This window comes from Serinus canaria, chromosome 1A (genome assembly GCF_022539315.1).
Source record: "Serinus canaria isolate serCan28SL12 chromosome 1A, serCan2020, whole genome shotgun sequence".
In the NCBI taxonomy this organism is placed as follows: domain Eukaryota; kingdom Metazoa; phylum Chordata; class Aves; order Passeriformes; family Fringillidae; genus Serinus; species Serinus canaria.
In genome coordinates this window covers 3,890,031-3,915,983 of record NC_066314.1, presented here as the reverse complement: position 1 = coordinate 3,915,983, position 25,953 = coordinate 3,890,031, and the positions used below count along the sequence as shown (strand labels likewise).

Sequence of the window (25,953 nt, the reverse complement as noted above, 5' to 3'; positions counted from 1 at the left end):
CATTCAGTCAAGGTTGAACAAACCCCTCATTCTGGGTCAGATATCTCAAGTAGAGCCAGCCTCTGAGCCTGGAGGTTTTTGCAGCTATTGCAAAAATCAAAACAAAGCCCATTCTTTATTCTGCCATGAATTTGTCTATTTTTGGGTTGTAATCATGGAATTGGGTTATTTCTTGCTGCCTTGGAGAGTCATCTGGTAGCCTCTTTATCACTGGAGTAAGTGTTGATTTGCATTTTCATATTTGAGAAGATGATTTGAGTTTAGGGCAAGGAGTCAGACTTGAGGCAGCAGCATGCAAGTGTTTAATAGTGTTGACAGCTCAGTTTTGAACTCCCAGACAGATCTTTACCCTCCACCAGCTCTGTCTCAAAAACCCTCTTCTGTTCCCCTTTTTTCTCCCTCACCTACATGGGTCTGGTGCCACAGGCAGCAAATAAAAACTGTGTCTTCCCCTTTTAATAATGAGAGATTTCCCCTTGCACAACATAATTTTCTCTGGTCCTGGAAACTGGAGACCTGTAGCAATAATTGCAATAAATTAACCTAGCCTTTTTCTTCATAAAACTGTCTGGGGAGGGTTCTTAATTCAGTTTGTCATGAGTCACTTTAATTACATCATGACCACACTGATGAATGCTGGGGCAGGTAAAGGGTCTTGCAGAGTTTGCCTGATAAATGCTTATTGCAAAGAGCTCCTTGCCAGACTGTAAATATTTTTGCTCTGGGGATGAAACTGGGCTTGCAAGATTGCTTGGGAACAAAAAGAAAACAATCAGATTTGGCTGATTTTCTGTAAGTGAAAGAAGATTTATTTTTAATTTTTGCTGGGTGTGTTTCAGAGATGGTTTGGGGCCTTGGCTCTGCCCCAGGGGGGTTCTAAAGGAGGAAAAGAAAGAGTGGTCATGTCCAGCCCTTGCTGTAGGGCAGAGGTGTGGATGGAGGAGAGAGGACACAGAGCCCCAAATCTGAAGGGGAGCAGAGAATAAGAGGGCAGTAGGGATCTAGTGAGGTTTGGGGAAAGCAGCTGTAGTTTGTAAAAGGGGTTTATCTGAGATTTATGGTGCAGTGATGCTGAGGAAGGAGAAGAAGGGGTGGCAGGAGTGAAAAAGGGTCTCACTCACCCAGCTCAGCCAACAGAAGCATCTTCTGATTTATCCCTGGGCACTGCTGTAACCCCCAGGGCTGGGGGAGCACTTTGAGGGCACAAGGACATTGCACCTTGGTGGTGGTGGGCAGGCAGACACCTCCCACACAGCCAGAGAGTCACCACATGCTAAAGAGAAGAGCCCAAGTGCCTCTTGCAGTGTGTGACAGCTTTGTGCCCCCACTGCCATGGAGGCAGAGTCATTTCTGCTCTCAGTGTTGGCTGCTAAAACCCCAGAGTCTGCTGAATTCATAGCAAGAGCTGGTCAAAACACAGATCCTCCAAGCAAGCTTTCTGTTTTCCCTTCTGTTGGTGTTTATACTGGTTGCTATTCTCACCCTGAACTCTTTGACATGACTTTTGCCTTCTTTGGCTGTGTTTTAGGCTGCTTTTCTTTCTCTCATTTTTTAATTTTTTTTTTTTTTTTATTTCTCTTGAACAGATGAGGGCTCCAGCATTGAGGATGCAGACTTCAACTGGGACGAGTTCCTGGAGGAAACAGGAGCCAGTGCTGCTCCCCACACCTCCTTCAAACATGTAAGTGCTCCCTCTGAGCCCTGTGGCTGTTGTACACCTTCCCTCTTTTGGTTTTTTGGGGCTCCCTGGAGAACTGTAGTGGAGTCTTCCCATTTTGGGGAGAAATTGTCCCTCCCCAGATGTGACAGCCTGAGTGGGAGCAGCCCCCCAGCTGGTGTTAGGTGACCTTGGTGTGTTTGCAGTCACGGATTGGAGTTCTGTGTCTGTGCCACTCCCTTATACTCTGCCTTTGCATCACATTCTCCATTTTTGAGGGGTTGTGTTGCTCTCCTTTTTCTTCCAATGCCCTCATTTTTTTTTCTCTTCACCTGTTTTCCCCTCTGCATTCACTGTTGTCCATGCCAGCCTGCAGAGATGAATCTCACAGGAGGGTGGTGGTTCCCCAGAGCTCCTTTTCATGCCTGATTTACTGCCTGGCAGAGTCCCTGAGCACCAGAGTTCAGTGTGGCTCAGAGGAAACCATCCCTCCTGCCTGGAGGTGCTGTCTCAGAAGTGTGGGGAGCAGGGGCTTGGCCAGGTGCAGCTTTTCCTGGCTGAACATGGAGCATGCAGACAGCTGTGGTAGTGACAGGTCTGTGCTCTGCTCTGTGTTAGCACCAGCAGCATTTGAGGGCACCTCTGGAGATCCCCTGGTCCAACCACCTTTGTCTCCAGGTAGTTTTATGGCTTGTTTTCTAGGGCTGAAGGAGCTGCAGTGATAAAAAAAACCCTCTTTTATCTAGTCTGTAAAACCAGTACAATCCTCTAGTCCCTATTTTGCTTTCATTTTAACAACAGTTAACCCTGAGGTGAAGGACCACAATTCTCCATACTGGAGATTTGCAGGGCAGTGCTTATTGTGGAGTTTATTCTTGATCCAGCAGCTGCTTGGAGAGAGCATCTTGTCCCAGATTTCTGCTCCAGGCTCAAAGTAGGAAGTTTTGTGCTTCATGAAACCTTTAAGGATGTCTTCAGTTGTTTGGAGATGTCCACTTCATCCTGCTGATCCTGCTGATTGCAGGGTCTCACAGCACCTCAGTCCTGGACTGGCAGTGTGGGACAAATTGGTGCTGGGAACAGTCCTTGGTGATTGCTTCACAGACTGAAACTTGATCCTCAAAAATCTGGCCAAAAACCTGAAAGCTGTTGGAGGAGATTGTATTACCTGTCTGTCTGATTCTCCTCTTGATGTGATTTCCAGCCACAAGGCTCTTGGCTTCCAGAGTACCTTGTTGGTGTTATGGTGAGCACAGGGCTCAAAAACACCCCAAAAACCCCCCAAAAAACCAGCAAATGAATCACTCTCTGCAGGCATCAGGCTCAGGTGCTCTGAGCTGCAGCTGCCAGTCTGTACTGGGAGGAGGCCAGGAGATCCAGTATGTACTGGGGCATGGGCCAGTCTGTAGCCTGGATTATTTGTCAGGACTCTGAGCATTGCTGAGGTCCTGGTTTAGCACTGAGTAGAGCAGTGCATGTCACAGAGCACCCTCAGTGTCACACCATGTCCAAAGGTCCCTCTCCATTGTTCTGTGCCTCTGGGCATTGATTCTGCTGGAAGTGCCCACACCAGGAAAGGCACAGGGAGTGCAAATGATAAATGGGTTTGGCTGGGCAGCCCTGGCATCGGAAGCTGGAGCTGGATGAGTGAGGGATTACTGCTGATGGACCAGAGGAGTGTTTTCTCTGCAGCTTGGCATCCCCACATCTGTGAAATCCTCAGTTGAGCAAGCAGACCATGTTATATTTGTCTATATAAATAAAAGAGTCATTTAAAACTGCCATTTCAGTTGGAAGTCAGAGACAGGCTTACCTAGAGTTATAATCCCTCTGGATTTAGTAGCTGATAAGGTTCTAAGAAACTTGTGACAACCTGCCTTTAAATATCTCCTGAGGAGTGACAGGTGACATTTTGGGTGGTTTTTGAAGACAAGGCTGGCACCCAACCAGTGCACTGGCATCCACCTCTTCTGTACCAGCAACAGCTAGAGGGATCCCACTGGTCCTTGGAGCAGGCCCTGGTGTTCATCAGCAGTGTCCCAAAAGAGATGCACTGGCATCTCCAGTGTCCAGAGGCAAGTTACAGGTGCCCTGTCACTACTGAGATAAGTGGAAGTCACATCTCCATCAGATGGAGGACAGTGACCCAGACAGTTTATTTCTTTCAGTGACAGGTCATACCTTGTTTTCCATAGGAGAATTGGTTGAGCTTGAGCTGCTGAGGATGGGTGCAGGGGAAATGCTCTTCTTGGTCTGCCTGGTGCAGCATTCAGCCCTTGATGCTTGTCAAGCCTCTAGAGGTGTTTCAGTGTTGTGATGTGACTAATTATTGTAGCTGGGCATAACTCCTAGTGGTGCTCCATGCCTGCCTTTCTGTGCCCTGTGGTTTGCCTGGTGGAGCTGTGCTGTGAGAAATGAAACTTCCTTTGAGTTATGCTGACTGTGTCCAAGGAATTGGTGACATTTAGGGGTTAAAAAGAGTGCCAGTCTGTTGTCATCATATTGCAAAGCTCTCATACCTTCTCAGTGATTTCTCATGGGCAGCTCCTCACAGCACTGACTTCTTCACAGCCAACAAACTCCATCTCTCTCTTCTCAACCAGCTAACCCACTCTTTTGTAGCACTCTTCTTATTGGACACAGCCATAGCTTATTAAGGGCAGGCCTGTTCCTAATCTTTGGTGATTCTACAGCTGCAACTCCTCAGGTGTGAGACTACCTTCTGCACTATCTTTATTTTCTTAAATTCTATCCCTCCACACCAATCTTCTCTTGGATGTAGTGCACCTGAAGGTACCACTCCTGCACTTCAGAGCCTGTGGGACTTGCATGATGGGATATGAGCCAGTGAAGTAGGACAGCAACTGCCCAGACAGATGGACAAGGAGGTGGTTGGATTAAGAAGCACAATCAGCTCATGTCCTATCCTAGGGCTGCTCTTCAAGGGCAGCATTCCCAGGGCGGGGGAGGGGACCTTCCTACCAAGCAGAAAAAGTGACACCATTCCCTTCTCCTTTTACAAGGTTGAAATCAGCCTTCAGAGCAGTTTCCAGCCAGGGATGAAGCTAGAAGTGGCCAACAAGAGCAGCCCAGACACCTACTGGGTGGCCACCATCATCACCACGTGCGGGCAGCTCCTGCTGCTGCGCTACTGCGGCTACGGCGACGACCGCAGGGCTGACTTCTGGTGTGACGTGATGACAGCAGACCTGCACCCCGTGGGCTGGTGCACACAGAACAACAAGGTCCTGATGCCTCCAGAGGGTGAGTTCTGCCTGCTTTGTTGGGGCCCTGTTCTGCTGTTGGGCTCAGAGACCAAGATTTCGGCTTGGTCTGGGATTATTGTGTTTGCAGGATGCCCCGATGAAGGAAGGAATGATGACTCTGACTCCATGTTCCCAGAAGGCTAATTTATTATTTTATGGTTCTATATTACATTAAAGAATACAATACTAAACTATACTAAAGAATACAGAAAGGATACTTTCAGAAGGCTAAAAAAGACTATAATGAAAACTCATTAATCTCTCCAGAGTCTTGACACAGCTTGGCCCTAATTGGCCAAAGAGTGAAAACAACTCACAGAAATCCAATGAAACAATCTCCAAACACATTCCACATGAGCAAAACACAGGAGAATCAAATGAGATGAGAATTGTTTTCTTTTTTCTCTAAGGCTTCTCAGCTTCCCAGGAGAAAAATCCTGGGCAAAGGGATTTTTCCAGAGAATGTGAATGCCTCGTGGGATGGGTACTGCAGGTCCTCGGCTGGTGTTGGGTGATGTGGGCACGGTGGTGTCCCCACAGGATTCAGTTTGCCAGTCAGCCTCCAGCCAAGGAGTTTTTGCCCTAGTCGGTGACAACAGAAGGCACTCCCATAGGGAGATGTCTTTTTCCTGCTGAACTGCAATGCTGTGATTTTCACTCTAGGGAGAAAACTGTCCTGTTCTTGTAGAAAGGAGGGGTGAAATTAAAGAGTGAGAACATCTAAAATAAGCAAGATCAGCTTGGGTGTAACCAAGATCAGAAGCTGACTTTGCACTCAAAAGTGTTTTGCCCTGAGAATTTAAAACCTTCCGTTGCCAGACTCTGGCAGCTTTTAATTCCAGTGGTAGATCCACGTGATTAAAGACAGCAGAATTTGGTCATTATTGGTTAGGGCATGTCCTGATTGGCAGCTCTTAGGTGCACAAAAGCTGAATGGAAGTGTTGTAGGTTCCTGAGAGTGGCCCATGTGGAGCAGTTTGTTAATAATACAATTTGATCCCCAGTGCATATGAATATAAATATATATATATATATATATATATATATATATAGGCTATGTGCATCAACAGAGCAGCTGTGGTGTATCCTTGCTACTACATTGCTCCAAGCAGAGGCATATTGTCAGTGTTGCTGCTAAGTATTTCTGCCATATATCCCATTTATTCTGCACCAAGGGAAGAAGAGATGAGTATTCAGCCTCCAGCTTGTGCATACATTTAAGGAAAGTCTCATTTGAGGGCTCTGCTGCTGAAGTTACTCTTTCCCTTTCTGCTGTGTGGCCATTGGAAACAGTGCCTGTGCCAGTTGTGTGCCACGTGGGAATTCTCCTGCAGTGAGTGTTCCTGGCTTCCTCCTGAAGTGAGCTGTAGACACAGTCTTTGAATCAAAGCTGACACTCCTGCCTTGCATATGCCCAGCTGTGAGCTAAACTTGTCTTTTTGTTCTGGTCTGTGTGTTTTGAATAAACACAAGATTGATTGCTTAAAAAAAGGAAAAAAAAAGAAGTCTTGAAGATAAATACGGCTGAGAAATCTCTTGGCTTAGTACCAGTAAATCAAACTGATGTGAGAGGGGTGAGATATTTTATTTTATTGGCCTCTTAAACTACATTTTATTATGTGGATTACAATCAGCATTACCAGAAAGGTGTGCAATGCTACAGACTAAATCTCAAAAGTGAGGGTCAGGGGGGTAAGAGAATTTACTGAATGTCATAATAGAAAATAACAATTCCCTTATAACCTCAGGCAACTGCTTTTCACAGATCTGTTGGAATTTGCCCTTTGGGTCGTGGCCACTCTGTATGCATTGCCTTGCTTGAGTGACTGCAAGTGTGCAGTGTGTCCCTACATCCCTTTTTCTCTGGTGGGTGATGTAACTGGACACCAGGGTGTTGAATGTGGGCAGCTGCTCTGTTAGTTTGGGGCTTTTTTTCCTTATTTTCCCACTCCCACTCTCGTTTTCAGTGAGTAAACTTTGCTGAATATGTCGCAGTATAATTTTCAAAAGGAAGAAATGAAATGCATGGGTTGTTATTCCAAAAGAAATGTAAGCATTTAAAAGCTTGGCTCGTATTTTGGAATGAGACATCTAAAATGCCCAAGAGGATCTGAGCCTTCAGGACTTAAAGAATCATAGGACCTATGCATTGGTAAAAGAGAAACTGATGGTTATGAACTCTGTGGAGATTTTTTTAAACCTCTTTGGCATTGCACTTTATTTTGCTGTCAGACTTTGGGGAGAAACAAAAACCAGCTTTAAATTGCACAGACCCAGTTCTGAAGGCGTCAGTTCTGCACATCCTGATTACAGTGGCTGTATCTGTTGGCTACACCATGGCTGGGGCTGGGTGTCTGTCATTAGGCTGTGATTTTAATCAGGAGCTGCAGGCCTTGGTTAAAAAGCAGAGTTGCCAAAATGGACTTGTTTAACAGCCAGGATGACAGCCCTGGGACAATGCTTTGTTTCTGCTCACGAGTTGGACTGATGTGTGCTCATCTCGTAAATGTGATGCCAGACAAGAAGGGTGGAGTGATGGGACAAAAAATTTCATCAGATGGGAGAGAGATGCAACAAAATGGGCTGGTTCAGTTCAGCAGATCAATAGAACTTGATTTAAAGTCCAGCACACACAGAGCTTTCAAGAGGCGGCTGCCAAATAATTGTAGTTTATGATCCAAATCGAAGGAAGTTGATTAATTTGCAGACTGCTGCTCTGTTATTTATGGGGTGACATTAGTTACATCATGGTGCCTGTGGCCTGTGAGTAAAATGTCAAGTCATGTTCTGTCCTTTTGTGACGTGATGGTGCAGTCACCAGATCAGGAATACCTGTGGTGGCAATAAAATGTCTTGGTTTGTGACAGGATGATGTGAGTGTATGTGTGCCTGTGAGCTTCATGCTCCACCCCCCTCCTACACAGGAAATCAAAGGAGTAAAATTGTAGTTACTTCAAGCTTTGCCATTAATTATATTTTTCTCATTACAAATCGGTGTGTAATTTGAATTGCAAACTCAACTATCCTGGCAGAATAGATCTGTTTACCATTCAAAGCAAAATGAAAATTATTTAAATTAGTTAATATAGAACTCATTTGAATGAATTGGATGTTTATTCATGAACTAGCTGAGGCAAGTGTGAAGCTGTCCTTATGGTCTGTAGCTTTGGCACTGATCAGCTCTAATGTCGCGTCCTGGGACAGAGATTTCTTCTTTATTGCATTTTAACTGTGGTGTAAGCAGTGGGTAACTACAGCCTGATGCAGCTGAGTGTGGAATTTTCATCCTTCCTGACAAGGCCCTTCAGCACTTGTAATGCACATGAGGAAGGGCAGCCTGGTTCAGAGTTCAGTGGCAGTGGCAGGGCTGTGGTGGTGTGGGAGCCTTTGTTTCCTGCACTGTAAGGGTGGGCTGTGAGGTAGATTTTCCATCAGTTAGTTAAAATTTCCCCATTGTATCAGCCTGAATGGAAACAGGGATAGCATTTATCCCCTCCTATGTCTTACCCAAACACTCTCTTCCTCCTCTAAGTGCAGTTGTTTGTCACCATCCTCATCCCTTGGACTGAGCATCCTTCATCCCTTTTACCCACTGGGCATTAAAAATTGAAGCCTAACTCAACTTAGCTGACTAGTGAAAGGAAAAGAGGTGTCCTTTAGCCTGTTCATTTCCTTGTGCTGCTTTCCTCTGCTGGTGACAGGTGAGTTCATGGCCGCATCCACCATCGGGCACAGGAATGGTGTGGAGAACCTGACAAGTGTAGTAGCTAAATTATGCATTGTGAAAGAGCAGGGACATCCTGTGATTGACACTCAGGGGGTTTTGTACAGATTGCAGATTTCCAGCTGAGCTGACAGAGCCCAGGCTCTCCTGGCGCTGTTGTAATGCATCCTGGAATGAGCTAAAGACACCGGATGAGGGGATTGTCTTATACACATTTGGAATTGCAGCAGTGGCTCTGCTTTGATGCTACTGACAGGTGGAAATTCAAACAGGGCATTTCTGTGTGCACATCTGTGAGCTGGAGTCTGCTTGCTGTGCTGACCAGGAGGCTGGAGATGGAAAGGAACATGGCAGGGAGAGAGCCAGGTCTATATTTTGATTTTGTGGTGGGCTGGTGCAAATGGGGAAACCTCTGAACACTGGCTGTACCTGGGCTTGGTGACCAAGAAGATCAGTCCCACTGTCATTCTGTGTAGGAGAGCAGCTTTTACTTCTCTGTTGCATCAAAACAAGGAGGATTAAAGTTCAGAAGTCTGATCCTGGATTGAAATAACCTTCTCTTTCATGGTGCTGATGCTTGATGAAGTTCAGTCATCAAATATACCATTAAGAGGGCTAGACCTAAAGTATTTTCCCTGCCCAGGCTTTCTGTGAAGGCAAACACCATCATTTGGTCAGTATTTGAGACAGGTTTTCATGTGGCTCTCAGGTGAGATTAAGGGAAATTTCACTGTGATTCCAAATGCTGGGTCAGATTCTGGAGGAATCTATGGTGGAAAAGGGAGATAAAACTTGTGCCAGGGCATATTGGGTTACCTTCAAATGACAACTTACTGCTTTTTTTTTTGTTTGATTGGTTTTATATATTATCATGTGAATCTATCCCAGAGCAAAATCCTGCTCTTTGAGGTCAGCAGTGTAAAGGAGGGGAGAAATGGATCTGGTTGGCCTTGGTGAAATTTACAGCAGGGTGATTGTGAATGGCCAGAAGATGGTCTGCTGTGTTGCAGGTATGGGTTTGATGTCACTCCAAGGCACACAGAAGGCTTTTTTTGTGGTTACAGCTCAGGGTGGTGGTGGTGGTGGTGTGGCCCATACCTTTGGCTTTCAGCATCATTTTTGGAGCTGCCTTGCTGAATGCAGAGCTTGTCCATGGGTTCTCAAAAGAAGGACACAGAGATCAGAGATAATGTTTCTGATTAGAGCGTTCAGAGATTCCCTTTCAGAAAACACAGTCATGGATATTGTTGGGGTTTCTTTTTTTGTTGCTGTTGTGTTTTGTATTTTAAATAAAGTCATCTTCCCCCTGATGATCTCATCCCAGAGGAAGTAAAAATTAAAGTGTACTTGCAGGTAGAGGGATTAGATGGGCAGGGTGGACTTCTCCTTTTCCTTTTTTACTGGTGTGGAAAGCAGATCTGGCCCTGGTTTAGCTCTTTCACCTGAAATATTACTTCCTAAGAGCTTGAGGCTGAAGAAAATAAGTAGGCATTCACTGAGCTTATGCTGTTTTACATCAGCAAAGAACTGGGCCCTCGAGCCAAGTAAAATGAAACTCGGAAATCTTCTTTGGCAGGTTGCACTCTCAAAGCCTGTGGATGTTTCTAAAGCAGTATACAGCGCTGTTTCTTAAAATCTCTGCCCAATCTTTATCCCATTATTCCATCAAAACTGAGTTTAGACTAGCCTAATGTAAATAGATGGCAGGATTTCTTTATTTTAAATGCTGCAAATGACTCTTAGTGCAGTGTTTTATGTGTGCTTTTCAAGTCGACTTTAGCAGACTATTAATTATGCAGGGATGACGTTAGCATAAATAACTAGTCAGCAAATAAATGTCAATTAAATATTCTATTAGCATAGTAGGCAGCTTTATGCATTGGCATAGAACATTTAGCAGATCATACTTAACGAGCACATAAAAAAATAGATTTTTTTTTTCTCCCTAAGCTCTCCTGATGATGGCAAAGGGGAGGAGAGGAGGTAAAAATGCTGGGTTTGGCTGAAATTTGCTGGAGTAGGAGTCAGGTCAGTTGACTCTGGTGTATCTTGGGAATTTCCAGGAGCTGGAATTCACTGGAGCATATCATGGCTTGGCATTTCCTCCCAGCCCTTCGTAGCCCCTTGCAGACTTGCTCCTGAGAAAAACATATTTTCATTAGAGCACCCTCAGTGGTTTTTCCTTCCCTTCCTTGGCATGAGTCAGATCCCTCAGCCTGGAATGTGAAAACTCAAGAGTCTGCTCATGGCTTGAGTGGCATCAGGATAATGTTGTCTTGATAGGGAAAATGCTCTTTTCACTGTGGTGTGAAACTGCAAATCTTCTTCATGTGCTACTTTAGTTACTTTCAGAAGACTTAATATTGCCAAGAGAGGCCTTTTTGGGGTAAACTGAGCATGACAGCCCCCCATGTGTCTTTTGGGAATGTAATTAATTGTTGAGCTGCTGTGTAAATGTGGCACAGTGGGTCAGGCTTTGCAGGAAGTTTGAGCTGTAGACTTTATCAAGTGCAGAGGGTTTTGATCATCTCCAGGTCTGCTGGGCTTGAGGTCAACATTTTGTGGTTTGATTTTCCTTTGAATAGAATTTTTCAGATCCAGAGGCATAAATGCAGAGAGCCTTGTAGGGATGAGATGCTGGCAGGTTTATAAGGAGGAGTGGGGAGTAAATGAATTATCCTGATATTGCAGTTGTGAAACTCAGACAAAAAAATCATGTCCTGAGAGGGAAATGCGAGGTGTGCACTGCTGTGGCTCTGTGAGTGATGGAGAAAATCAAGGGGGAAAACAATGTTTGGTTCAACACAGGTCTTTTTTGTTAGAAAGTGTTTTGGGAGTGCAGTAGAATTGTTCTTTAGGAGTGTGGACAAGACTCCCAGCCTTGGCTCTGCAGTGGTTCAGGTGGTGACCTTGGGGCACTCTCAGCTCTCTGCTAAGGGGAACATTTTCCCTGAGGCCAAGTCTCATCAGCTGGGGTCACTCTGCTTGCTTCTCTGGAGTATCTGGTGAACTGGCTCAGAAAAGTTCCTTTCTCCCCTTCATTCAACCATAAATTCAAGCCTCTTCTTTGTACTCACCAGTATTTTCCTTCAAGAAAAAGTCAGCATTTTTCCACTCAGAAACATCAGGGTGGCTGTCTTTGGGTTTAAACAGCCAAAAAACTGTCTTGAGTTGAGCTGCAGCAGACTCAGCACCCCAGAAGTGGGTGCTGGTCCCCCCTTTTGCCTGGGTTAGACTTTGTCTCAGGGGGTTTTAGCCTCTCCTTGTGCATTTATCTTGAGATTTCTTCTCCTCCATGCCCCATGAGATGCTCTTGTGCCAGGGGAGCCCAGCCCTTGCTGAGGATCAGGCATTTGAAGAACTGAAACCGTGCAAGATTGTTTAGTTTTCCAGTGGAAAAAAGAAAGCCCAGAGCTTGCACATAAGTAGGCTCTGTTTATTAAAAGCAAGAAAAGAAACACACTTTTATCAAAACCTAATTTTCCAGTAAGAAGCCGTTTCAGCAGAAACATGCCCAGCAAGCTGAGTTTCCAGGGACAACAACATCTGCTTATACTGTATTTATATTTATTTATGCTCACAAGCAAATGGAGGGAGGGAAAAGGGAGCAGGCCTGACCAGGCAGCCTGTGGTCCAGCCAGGCAGGGATGTGTGCAGTGTCTGTGGGAACCAGAACCACTCAGGAACCTGCAGTGCACCTCAGGTGCCTGTTCAGCACCTGTATTTGGGTGCTTTGTTTATCATAGAACCCAGGGATGGTTTGGGTTGGAAGGGATCTTGCTGTTCATCTCATTCTAACACCTTCCACAGAACAGAGTATTACCGAGGATAATTTGGAAAAATCAGATTTAGCCTACACCTAGATTAGATGTCAGTGCAAGTCTTTAGAGGGTTGACAGTTTCACTGATGCAGTTGTTTCCTAATGCAAATCCTGGATTTTTGCAGATTTCTGGGTGGAAATACTTATCATCTGTAGCTGTAGCCTGTCCTTGTTCATGTACTGGACTGAGCCATGTAGTCAGCAAACCTTGTAAAAAAATACATTACTTAGTTTTGCAGCTCACACTGGATAATGCAACACTGTTTACTCTAGTGTGTTATTAACCCAGCTCGGAGCAGGGGTTTAATCTGGAGGTTGGCTGGCAGCCAAGGAAGGGTTCAAGAAGTGGTTCTCCAGTGGATGAGGTTTGAAAGCCATTGGCTCAGACATGGCCCTGCTGAAATGAATCCACTCTCTGCCTGCTTTTCCCTCGCTTGGGTGGACCCTCTGTTGTTGCTGCATTTCTCTTCAGAGAGAAAAAGCAAGGCACAACTTCCCAAGGATATTTCTGGGATTCTCATTCTCTGAACCTCAGAGAAAGAAAAAAAACCAGTTCTTATCTCAATTGCTGCTCCTCTTGTTGTTCACAACTGGAATGCATTGAGGAAGATTGTTTACCTGAAGGAATTTGCATGATTGGATTCTGGTGTGAGTGTTTTGATCCCTGACCAGTTGAATCCATGTCTGTGTGTTGGGGCTGTCAGGTGACAACCACCAGATTCTGTGCAGCTGGGGGCTTGTGCAGATTCAGTTTAGGTGTGATGTAATATAGAATAATACAGTATAATAAAGTAATTAATTAGCCTTCTGATATCCATGGAGTCAGACACATCATTCCTCCCAGACTTCAAGCAAAAATATCACTGATACTCTGTTCTGACTTGTATCTCCATGTGATGCTGCCATTCCCACAGCAGCTGATGGGTTGCAGCATTGTAAGGGTCCCTTCCCTTTGCAGGGAAGGCTGAGTGATGAATCCTGTTATGATTAAAGAAGCAGCACCTTGTGTACAAGCAACAGCAGAGCTGAGGATCAGGGATATTGCAATGAAAACTGAAAGCCTAATCCTTTTATAAACAGTCTGGAGGGGGGTGAAGGAAAAGCAGTGATTTTCGGGGACTTTGACAAGTTATAAATATATCCTGAGTGAAACCAGTAGTGTGGAGCTTTATGAAAGATTTAATGAATGAATATTTCATGCCCACATGGTGCTTCTTCTGTAAAGTGTGCTGTTGGTAAAAAGCAATAAACAAAGAACCTCCTTCAGGGTTTGTTTGGGCTTTTAAATTAAACTAATTTAATCAACTTTTTCAGTCAAGCTTGATATTAGTTTCTTTCTGTACACAGCACTGTACTGGGTTCTGTTTGTTTTCTCCTGATACCTGTTCCGCTGTTTGGGAGATGCTTGAATATCAGAGAATGATTCATTTCATCCTGCCCTTATGGTGCATCTGGGTTTTCAAGACAGAGAACTCCTGACTTTTTTCCTTTTCCTAAAACCTGAGGAGCCATCCATCCTCTACCATCACAGCTGGAGGTGTTTCAGGACGCCAGCTGAGGTCATTATCCAGCAGGAAAATCACTTGAGCGTGCTGGTCATTTCTGATTGAAAGCAAGTAGGATTTTTATGGGTTTTGGAAGCCTTCAGCACCCAGTTTGCTGCTGCTTGAAGGACCAGAACTAGCCCAAAGTCCTCTGGAGTCTGGCCCCCTATGGCCAGTGAGGCTTGGACACTTCTGCACTGGAAATCAGAGATTTATGCAGGGAGATGGAAGTTCTCTTCAGGCTCAGGCTCTTGGCAAGGCTGGGGCTAGGTTGTGCTGGTGAAGTTTCTTTATGGTTGGCAGTCATGACAAATGGCCAGGAGGAAATCAGGGTATGTGTTAGCTCTGTGTTCCGTGTCTTTTGCAATAATTTCTAAAAAGTCACATCCTTGGGGATGTGATTGCTCCTTGGGAACAGCAGGACTGAAGCCAGTTGATGTTTTCACAGCTGGACCAGCAAGTGAAAAGTAAATGGGGCAAGTAGGGAGATAAAAGCAAGGGTGATTGGAGGGGTAAAGCTAACTTTGGGAAGACATCAGCATGAGCTGGGCATCCTCTCAACCCCACACCTTGCATGGAGTGATGGGGTTGGTGTTGCATGGAATGAGCCATTTCTTAGCTGCTTTTGCCATGAGAAGGTGCAAAAGTGCTTTTTTTTTTCTTTTCCTGTGGAACCAGTTGATTTTGTACTGGGCGGTTTTGGGAACTGAAATTTATCCCTCTAGGCTGGGTGGAGTATGGCCCCAGGAGGTTTCTGCTACATATTAGTAGAGAGGTTGTGTGAGAATCTGAGGGAGTTTTGCTGTCCAAACCCACACAGATCTGAGTTCCATTTTTTGGTAATGTTCTTAGGCAACGTGTGAGATTCTGTCTCTGTAGATCAAGGCTCAAGCCCATTGCACAGCCAAAGCATTAAACTTCAGCAAATACTGATGCAGCAAAACTCCTTGCAAGTGGTGCTGAGCTGCAACAACTGATTTATCCAGCCCAAAATGTTGGCAGAACCAATTCCTGCAGCAGCTCCTGACCCCCTGCAAGGAAAGCTCATTTCAGTGGGACTCAGGCTCTGTTCAGGATGCTTGGAGCACTTGAGGTGAGCAGCTGAGACCCCATGGCTTTGCCTTCTGTTGCTCATGATTCTGATCACAGTCTGCAGCCTGCACCGTGACCAAACCATTGGTTTTGAGGCTGATGTTTAGTGCAGGTTGTGCTGGAGGAGCAGAGATAGGGCAGGAGAGGAGTAATTGCAGCTTGAGGCACAGACTGTGAATGAGAAGCTGCATTTCTAAGGAAATACCGCAGGAAAAGGCTGTGAGGAGACACACCAGACTCTTCTGCAAGTAGAGATTCCCTGAGATTTCCTCCTCCTTTAGCAGCAAGTGGAACAGGGTGGGTTTTTGGATGGTACTTTTGAGACCATTTCAGAAAACAATTCCCTTTGACAGTTCTTGTAGAAAGCTTCTTGCATCCACTGAGTGAAACAGCAAAATTCTCCTCCCAATACATTTAAGTGCCAAGATGGAAATTATTTCATAATTAGCTTCTGTGAGGCTCCTTAAAAAAAAAAAAAAAAAAAAAACAACCAAGTTTCAGAACTACTGGCCCTGATGCTTTAACCAGTTTGCCATTATCCAGCTCCTTGGTTCAGACCATGTGCATATGAAACAAAATGCAGAGAAGTTGAGAATCTGTTCAGTATTGAACAGAGGAATTACAGCCCCATTTCTAGGCTTGGTGTGTTGTCACTGAGGAGACTACAGTGTCATTATTCAAGCAAACACCACTGACATGTGCACCTTGCTCATGCCTCTGGAGGTCCCCACACCTTTAATATCCAGCAGTGAACATCCACAGTTGTTCTTCCACACTCACACCATGTCCTGGGACATCTGCTCTCAAGCTGTGGAGCTAAAAAGCCCAGAAACCACAGAAAAATGGAATGATTGACCCTGAAAGAATAACAGTGGGTGCAGACCACTCATTTTTGTAATTGTCAATTTAATTAATGTCTGGCTAAATGCATTTTTAATAAAATACTCTTAAAAATTATTAGTTTGAGAGATTTTTAAATAGTCATTCTTGATAATTGAATTTAATTTCCCTTCCCCAGTCTCCTGTAATTTTCCCCAGAGGAGTTCTGGAATGGAAATGCCACTTCAACTGTAAGACTAGACTTAGGTAGTTAATGATATAAAAGGTAAAGCGTGGTCAAACTTAATTAATCTCTATTGGAGACATCTGTGGAGACTTAAGAAAAAAACCCCATGTCTTTGATATTCAAAGTTAGACACAGTTTTGGGTGTTTCTATCAGAGAAGGAGATGGTATTTTTGGTGCATTGGATAGGAACTGGGAAGGGTGAGTAGCACAAGGGATTTGATCCAGAGCATGCCAAAATTGAAGTAGACTTTTCTGCAGTGGACCTTTTTTTGATCAGTTTGATTATTAAATGATGCCTTTCAGTGCTGAGCTGAGGGAGGATTGTCTGAGCTCTTTTAGGCCAAGGACAAACCAACATGTCCAGTGCCATGTCTTCAGCAGAGCTTTCCTTCAGGTGCACCTCGGATTCGTGAGGAACAGGCACGGAGTGAATTTGGGAAGCTGCTAGTGGCAGATGCAAGCACCAGCATGATCCCAAGCCAGCTGTGACTTGCACTTGATTTTTCCTTCATTATGCATGATAATGTGGGCTCCCAGTCACTGTGGAAGGGGCTGGATTCCTGAAGCAGACCATATGCTCCTGGAGCCCGTGGAGGTGGCTGATAACACACAGCAGAGGTTTAAGGGATGCTTCTATAAAGCATTTTCCTGATGACAACTAAAAATCAATTCTTCCAACCCAGATAGCAAATTCTGGGTCAGTTCTGGCCCTTCTGCATGACACTGGAGAACTTTTTGCTCTGAATTCCCAAATAATCTGTTTCTGTGTCTCTGTGTGCGTGCTCTTGCTTCCATTTGATTTTGGTCACAGAAGGAATAAAACCCAGACACACAAATGAGCTTAAGGACATGCTGAAACCCATCCTGATTAATGGTTTATTTTGTGTTGAGAGGCAGAGCATCCACCTCCTGTGTTTGTAGTTAAAAAAAGCTTCTTTCCCCACGCTGTCACTTGGGAATGAAGAAACAAGGGGAAAGTCAGCGTTTTTAAGTGTAAAAAATGTAACTACTTCCTAAAGTGCTGGAGTTGATGTAGAAGGTTAATTATATCCAGGGGAAACCTTTCCAGATTCAGGAAATCATGGGAAGCATCTACACCCTGAATGTTTTGACTGCTGAAATTACCTCTTCCACAGATCCCTGCTTTGCTCTGAGCAGTTCTGCTGTTGAGCTTGGCTTTCTCAGCAGGTGGATCTGTTGGGAAGGCCTCTCCATGCAGAATATCTAAATTTATTTAGAAAGAAGGCAAAAAATCCTAAGAGGAAGCATTGAATGATGAAGATGAGATTAAGGGCTCACAAACCAGTTGAATGAACCATGGCTCTGCACTAATATTTGATTTAGCAGTGAAGGCATTTGGGTTCAATGGAGCATCAGCATCTCCAGTCAGGATGTCCCAGGTTGATGGAGAAATTAAAGTTTTATAATTCAAAGGAAATTTAGAGCACTGTGGAAAAGCTGCTCCCGTTTCAGGTCCTGTAGCACATTGTAATTCTCACTTCACACGTTGCCTTGCATAATGTTCCACGTTGATCTCAGATTCAGATTTAAACTCTTCAAAGTTTCAGGGGATGGTTTTGATCCTGGGATTTATAGTTCAAGCCCCTTTTCTGTTTCCAAGTGAAGAAAACACATGTTTAGCAAGCACAAAATGAGCCTTGATGGAGTATTTCTTTGCTGGTGTTGTGATGATGGGTATGAATTTACATTTTTTGCATAGGATGTTGAGCACCTCATGGGGCCTGGCTGTGCTTTGACTGTACCATTAATTTTGGGAAGGATGCATGATGAATGTTCATCAGGCCCTGCAGGTTCTGATTTGTGGTGCTCACATCACACAGCTGAAAGACTCCAGAGTGATTAAAGGGGACTCAGTCATTAGGAGCTGGCAATACAAATGTGATTAATTACAGAACGCCCTGTAAATTGTGAAATGAGTTTGATGGGAGTTTTTTGAAAACATATGTTTCTGCTTCATGGGGTGTCAGAAGTTGGAGTCGTGGTGAATGAGGCTTGTTTGCTATTTCCATGATGATTTGGGAGTGTGCTGGGTCATGGGAATGGTTGGATTTCCATTGTTGTCCCCAGCTCTGGGGGTGAGCAGTGAGAGTCACTTGGTGAGAGTCACAGGCAGATTCTTAAATCAGACCTTGCAAGTCCACCTTGGAGCCCACAGCCAGGCCCTTGTACTGCCCAAGGTGTATCATTTGAAGGTCTTTATTATTAAAGACCTACTTTATTCCTTCAGCTCTGTCTAGTCTCTGTTCCAGGTCCTCCCCTGAGTCCTGACTTTTCCAACAAAGAATCCCTTTGCCTCTTGCCTCTGGGATGCATCTTTGTGTTGGGGGTGTCAGGGTTAAACTAGTAATGGCTTGCTTTTCACTTTGAAATCGCTGCTGGTGAAAAAAAAAGAAAAAAATTGGAAAAAAAATTTGGAGCACAGTGCCCAGGGAAGTTGTGGCTGCCCCATCCCTGGAAGTGTTCAGGACCAGGCTGGATGGGGCTTTGAGCCACCTTGTCTAGTGGAAGGTGTCCCTTCCCACAGTAGGGATGGAACAAGAGTCCAAACCATGCTGTGATTCTAAAAATACTCCCCCAATTTTAAGCATTAACCAAAATTTCAGTGCTTTCTTTTTTTTTTCCATTGGTGTTTCTTCTGTTGTGTATTAAACAGTAGAATGCATACAATAAACTGCAAGCATCATCCCCACTCATTCTCCTCTTTCTGTAGAATACACAAAATGAAAAAAAAAGAGAAACCCAAAATCCCAACTGCAAATCAGAATGGATTTCTTGGACATCACATCCCTCTGTTTGTCTTCTGTGTTTTGATGCTTTTATTTGTAGTGGGTATTTGCTGTAGACTGTTGGCACTACCAGGGAAAAACAACTTAATTGTGCAGTGAACTGGTTTATGCTTTATGTAAGAACATTGTGCTGCTGTAAATTTGTTGGGTTTTGCAGAGCTATCTCCAAATAATATCCTTCAGAAAGTGACTGTGGGGTGTGGGAGTGAGAAGAGGCACTTAGTGTGGGGGATAATTGGATGGAGTTTGGAGGTGTGAGGTCAGAGCCCTGGGCAGGATATTTATACTGCAGTGACATCCCAGGATGGAATGGCTCATAAATTTTAGATGTTGTTATGCCACAAAATCTATTTGGGGCTGGTCTGTGAGATCCCAAAGGCACAGGGCATGGAGCTGCCTCTTGTGTCCATTGCCAAGCCAACCAAGGGAAGGGTGTTTGGTGTTCAGGAAACCTCCAGGTTTTCTTTCTTTCACTGTGGGGCATCAATAACTCTTGTGGCAATGTCATTTTATGTGAAAGACCCCAGTTCATACCCACTGTTGGCATGGGCCAGTGTGTGCCCATGCTGCCCAGAAATACTGATTCAGCTCTGATCCAAGCTGGTGGCTGCCTTGCAGTAGTGCTGGCTGTGGTTAGGAATTCTGATTTAGATGGGGATTTATCTAGGAATTCTGATTTGGATGGGGATTTATCTAGGAATTCAGCATTTTGCTTTGTAGACACATTTTTTTCCCTCTTCCTGTGTTTTTGATGCACAAGGAGCTGTGAACTGCTACAGGAAGACTTTACCAGGACTGATGGCTGGGCAAGCAGCACAAACATCCTCCCCCATGGCTTTCAAAACTTTTAAATTATACTTCTAAAAAACTTTTACAACTTTTACTTTTGAAACTTTTAAACTTTTTGGGATTTTACAATTTCTCTTCAATTTGTCTGTGCATTTCTGTCTACTTGCCACAGTAAATCTCTCTGCCTGCAAAGGTGACTGAATACTTTTTTGGTTTTCACCCAGAGGGGTTACAATTTGGAAGGAAATAGCCATGCAAATGCCTGCTAAGTGCAGGGAATCTGGTCTATGTACTTGTTTCTCATACAGGTGAATTCATAAACTTCTCATGCAGTCACTCTGAGCTCTGTCAGCTGGTTTTGCTTCTGAGCATTGGTTAAAATGCTGATTTTCCCTGGATAACAGCACTCTCACAGTGTTATTGTTATTATTGTTTTGTCTCTATGGGCTAAAAACTGATAATAGAAATTACAGTCACAATACCAGGTTCCCCCCTCTTTCCCCTGAAAGATCCCAAACTGCTGATTTCACAAGGCCTTCATTAAGACTCCTGGGTCTGGAGATGGGGAGCTGGAGCTCTCAATCCATCTCTTCTGAACCCTGGGCACGGTGCTTAATGCACAAGGAAGGAAAAAATAATCAGGGAATGTGCATGGAGGCTTGGGGTTAAGTGCCAGGAGCTGCAGAGTTTGGATGCTCATTTTCACAGTGAGCCATCACCCTAATGGTCATTGATACTAATGATGGGAGAACCCCTATGGTTATGTGGTGTGTGCAGAGCTTTCAAAATCCAGGCACTGCCTGCCTCTCAGAAATGCCTTTCAGGAGCTCTGTGTACACATCCAAGATCATTTCAGTCAGCCAGTCCTGATTTGTTTGATTTGTTTTTAAGACTGTTGTTGGCAACAATGAAATTCATTTACCTTGTTCCTAGAATTGAATGGGGCAGAGAGCAGTGTTACTGCTGCTGTTTTAGAAAGTGTGCAGTTTCTGTTTAGGTTAGAAATTTTGGAGGAGCACAAACCACTAGGTCTGGGTGAAACACTCAGACTCTGTAGTTACACCTCCCACAGCATCCCACATCCACCTCTTCCACCCAGAGTTCCTGCAGCTGGGTTTGAGTTCGTAGCCAGTGCATTTTTTCATTTCAAGAAATGAAAAAAAAACCTCAGGATTTTTCCTAATTTATCACACAGGTAACTGAGACTAAAATCAGCCCATTTTTGCCAGGTTGGATTCTGTAACAAAATCAGAATAATCAGCCTTCATTCATGCCTGCAGATAACTGACCCACTGTCCTGGGGTGTCTTTATGCTGCTTGTATCCCCAGCTGTCTGTTCTGCTTATGCTGGATATTGAGTTCTGTGCTTTTAGAACCAGATCTGGGAGCCAAGGTGGGGAGAAGGAGAAGCTGTGGAATGTCTGAGGTGGCTTTATTAAAAACCACAGAGGTAAGAGCTTCAGCTTTCCTTCTGGCAGACTGTTGTCTGCAGCATGGGCAGCAGGAGAGAGCTCTCCTTTGCTTTTAGTTAGGCTTTTAGACAGGTGAGGCAGGGAAGTTCCCCAGACTGGGGCTTTTCTTCTTCTTGGAACTGATCAGTCCTGCTCTGGACTGAAACCCCAGAAAAACATCAGGAGCTCACACCTGTGACCCACTGGAGCCTGGGATGTGGCATTTTCCAGCACAGGAGAGACTAATAAAGAGACTGAGTGAGCTGAGCTGCACCCAACAACAAGGACTCTCTGAACTTGCCATCTCTTCAGAACAATGAGAGTTTTCATTTTTTAATATTAATAATTTTTTATGCTTGTGAATACTTTGCTTGTTACATAAACAGGTTTTTTTCCACTTTTCTTGAAGGAGGTTTACCTCCCAAACTGGTTGGGGAAGGGGCTGCTTGAATTTGCTTTCTAGAAAAGACCACTTAAGAAGTTTCCTCCCAAAATTTTCCCTAAACCAGAACAACCACTTGAACATAGGAGATATTTTTGCATTCCCTTCCCAATTTTTTGCTAGTGTTAATGAGGGTGGGTTTTGCTACCTACTCCAGGTGACAGCATTGCAGAATTGTATTTCAGGTGAAATCATTGTAAAAACACCTTAAAAATAAATAAATAATCATAGAATTGTTTGGAAAAGATCACTGAGCCCAGCCATTAACCTGGCTATAAATACATGGTAAATGCTTTAAACAGCTGAATGCTTCATCATTAAATTCCAGCCTGTTGAGGCTGGATGGCCACAGGTGACTTTTTATTATGCTTTAGGACCAGGTGAAGGAATTGGTTGCATCCCTGCAAGGTGAAGGGTGGGAAGAGATTAATTCCCCTCTCCCCCTGCCATGTCCCACCTGCATCCCTCTCCCCTCATTTCCCAGATCCTGAGGGAGAGCAGTGCTGTGTCTGGGTCATTCCAGGCTGGCTGGTGCTGATCACACTTGGGTGAAGCCTTGAAACAAGTGCAGGTGGAGCTGATGGATTTGCTGCTGTTATCTACATCATCTGATTGCAATTGATGAGTGACACCACCACGATGGATCAGAATCCCTTCCCATTATCAGCACCCCTCTCTTTTTTACCCCTTTTCTGAAAATTTATTTTAAATACTTCAGTACAAGCCAAGTGTTGACTTTGACTGAAGGGAGGCAAATAATCACAGCACTTAGGAGTAAATAATTTACTGGGTGGGTACCTGAGGCTCTTGTGCTTGGAGAGTCAGGGCAGGCTGGTCTGGCTTTGTGGCACTGTTGGGATCCATGAGGCAAATTTCTCTCCTGATCTTGGGCAGTTTGACTTGGAACTGAGTGGGATTTCAGAAGAGTGTGTCTGTATCCACAGTGTTGTGTTTGGGGTGAAGACAGCTGATCCTGCTGCATGGGAGTGCCTCGGTAGTTGGTGGTGGTGACCCTTCTGCCAGGACAAGGTGTCTTGTTCAGCTTCCTGAGCTGCAGTGAGTTAATGGAGGGAAACTTTTACAAGATTTTGAATAATAATATTAATAATCATAATAATATCAGTATAATAGCATCCACTCACTCTGTCTGCACACACTGATGGTTTTCTCCCACAGCATCCCACATCCACCTCTTCCACCCAGAGTTCCTGCAGCTGGGTTTGAGTTCGTAGCCAGTGCATTTTTTCATTTCAAGAAATGAAAAAGCAACTCCCAAACCACCTGCTGCTTTTTTATTGTTAAAAGATAGCAGTTAATTAAAGACTAGAGGAACCCGAGGGGAATGGTGTGCATGTCTGTGAAGGGCTCAAAGGATGTTGGGAAGCCAAGTGTCCTGTGGACACTGAGGCAGCTTTTTGCTCATCAGCGTGCTTGTTTTGACCCAGAGGATATAAGCAGATAATTTCTGGAAACCCTGAATGGCAGCAGGAAGGATAAAAGTCTTATTGTACTGAAATTCAGTGTAGTTTAATAGAAAAAACCGGTGGGTTCAGTTGAGAACCTAAAGCATGTGTTCATGCTTTTACCTGTTTTTTTTTCTTCTCTCTTTTTCTAATCAAGGACTGCTTTTTCATGCAGAGTTGGGTGTGCAAGGATTAAAGTCTGTGTGTTGGCTCTTTCTTGGGTCAGGACCACAGAAACTACAGTGTAATCTTCTCTTAGAAGTGAGATCCGGGTGGTTTGGATAGCCTGAAAAAAACAAAGGGCACCAAATATCTTGAAGAAAATGTAGCAAATATGCAGAATATTGTTATTAAATTAAGCAGATCACATGGGCTAAACATTAATTTGAAGTTTGCACTTACTCAGTGTTATTTTTTAAAAAGTGAGGTAATTAGGAGCAAGCAGATAATCAACAGCTTAAAGGATCATCTACTGAGAGAATGCAAGAGTTACACATTCTCCTGCAGACATCACACTTCCTTCCAGCATCTGTTCATTGGCCTGTTGTAAATTCACATCAATGGGAGCACAGAGCACTGCTGGTCCAGAAGTGTCTTTTGAGCACCTGCACTCTTAGATGGACAGTGGCTTAAGACTTCTGGTTTCCATGAAAATCCTCTCCATGTAATATTTTCCTTGAACATTTTATTTAAGACAGGTGTATAGAAGGCAGTGCCTGAGCTCTGAAGTTGGGGATCTCGTGATATTTGTGGCTGCACCACAAGGAAATCAGATCAACAGCTTTTGATGCACTTCCTTTTCTTTTCTGGACTGAATTTGCATTATTTTGTGATCCAGTTCAAACCACAACTCTGCTGCTGTGAGAACAGAAGACTGTTTGAAGTTTTAAGTAAGAAATTGTTTGAAGATGTCTTTAGCCCCATTTGGCTTTTTTTCAGGGAGCCCACAAAAGAATTCTAAGCAAACAGTCATTTTTATAAAAAATATCATTAAAGCACTAAGTAATCTTTTCTTTTAAATGTAGGTTTTACTTGATTTATTTTGGAAATTCTTAATAGTGGCTTTGTAGGGTATGCAGTGGAGTGTGTTCCCAGCCCTGAAGGTCTTGGGGAGGGCTCAGAAACAGCCTGAGCCTTTACTTGGGGACAGCCCTCAGCCCCCATCCTGTTCTCACATCCAGTCTGGTTCACAAGGATGTAAATAGTTCAGCAAGAGGAATGAAAATGTGGGGATTCAACCGTTTCCTGTCAAAATGCTGTTTTATCAAAATGGAAATATTTTCTGAGAACATGTCAGTTTTGACAAATTGTTTTGATGGGTGAAGTCTAAACAAATTGTTTTAGCATTCTATGTTATTTTGATATAAAGACATCTCATTTCAACTCCATCATTTAGACCTTTATAACATAGTTGCAACATTTATGTGTTAATATTTTTGTAACTTATAAATATTGCATCGAATGTGTGACAGCTTTAAAATTAAAAGAAAATGTCAATATTGTAAGCTTTCTATATAGTTTTGCAATATGCTGTTTAGCTTTTAAAAAACTGCATATCTTGTCACAGAGTCACAGAATGGTTTGGGTTGGAAGGGACCTTAAAGATCATTTTTTCCACCTCCCTGCCATGGACAGGGACATTTTCCACTAGATTTTGGATACTCCAAGCCCTGTCCAGCCTTAGTTTTGCTGGCTGGGTGACCTGTAGCAGATCCCCACTATAATGCCACCTAACCCTGCTGGATGGAGTGGTTGGAATTCCCTTGTGTTGCCCTTCAGGTGCTCTCCTGCTGATCTGGGATCCTTCTCTCCAGGATCTGGGCATTTCTTTCTGGCACCAGCAGCTTTATTTTAATGTATCTTAAATGTATATCTGATTTTTGTATATAGTAGATATATATATATATATGTATATCTAATTTGTATATCTGTATTTAATTTTGAATATCCTGAATTATTTGTTTAGAAAATTAATCTTTTAATGAGATCCTGGTATTTTAGTTTGTTTCACAATGGAGGGAAAAGAATTGCCTGAGTTCTGCCCAGCTATAATTCTTCTTGTTAACTGTTTTTGTTCATTCCAGTCCTAGGAAAGAGTTAAATTTTTTAATGATAAAAATAGTTTCCACACTGAGAGTGTTGTCACTTAGCAGATGAATCTGAAAGATCTTAAACCATTTTATAAAGCTGTTTAAGATGCTGTTCTTCACATATGAGAAAATTAAAACTCTGCTGTTTAGAGGTTGATGGGTTCCAGTGGGGATTTTCCAGTGGAGGTGTCGACAGGTTGCTGGTGATCCTGGGTTATTAAAAAAAAAAAACCCAATGTGAAGAGTGTTTTGTTGTTTTTTGGTTGTTGTTTTTTTTTTTTTAGGTATGGACAGAAATGAGCATAATTTGATATTACTGCTTGTTGGGCACATAGATCCATGGGGCATGCTGAGGTGTTTCCAAGGAGTAGCTTATTTTTAGGTTCTGTATGCCTGTAAGTTATTTATGCTACCATTCCTGTATTTTACCAAATGCAGCAGTTCTGATCCCTGAATGTTGTTCTTGCCAATCAAGTGGGCGCCTTGGGGGGAAAAAACAGTCATGAAAAGTAAAAAACCAACCCTGTTCTTCCCATTGTCTTGTCTGTCTTTCAGATTTCAAGGTTTTTCCTGCACTTTGCAGTGTCCTGTTCTTGGAGAAAAAAAAAAAAAAAAAAAGGAAAATGAGAATTTCCATGTAAACCTGAGAGGAGTGGCTCTCAGCAAAACAGCAACTACTAGAAAACGAGATAAAATCCCAAGAGTTGCTAATGTGATAATAGTATCTCATATTCATTGAA

At 43.7% G+C, this 25,953-nt stretch overlaps 1 protein-coding gene across 1 annotated transcript in view; it reads left to right on the top strand.

Annotated features, from left to right (window-relative positions):
- The window catches only part of SFMBT2 (Scm like with four mbt domains 2), a 110,146-nt gene that overhangs the window by 15,979 nt on the left and 68,214 nt on the right, over nucleotides 1-25,953 (top strand). Inside the window, exons 3-4 of the mRNA XM_050969872.1 lie at nucleotides 1,587-1,681; nucleotides 4,681-4,921. Coding sequence (XP_050825829.1) covers nucleotides 1,587-1,681; nucleotides 4,681-4,921 — 336 coding nt within the window. The remainder of the gene's footprint in view (nucleotides 1-1,586; nucleotides 1,682-4,680; nucleotides 4,922-25,953) is intronic.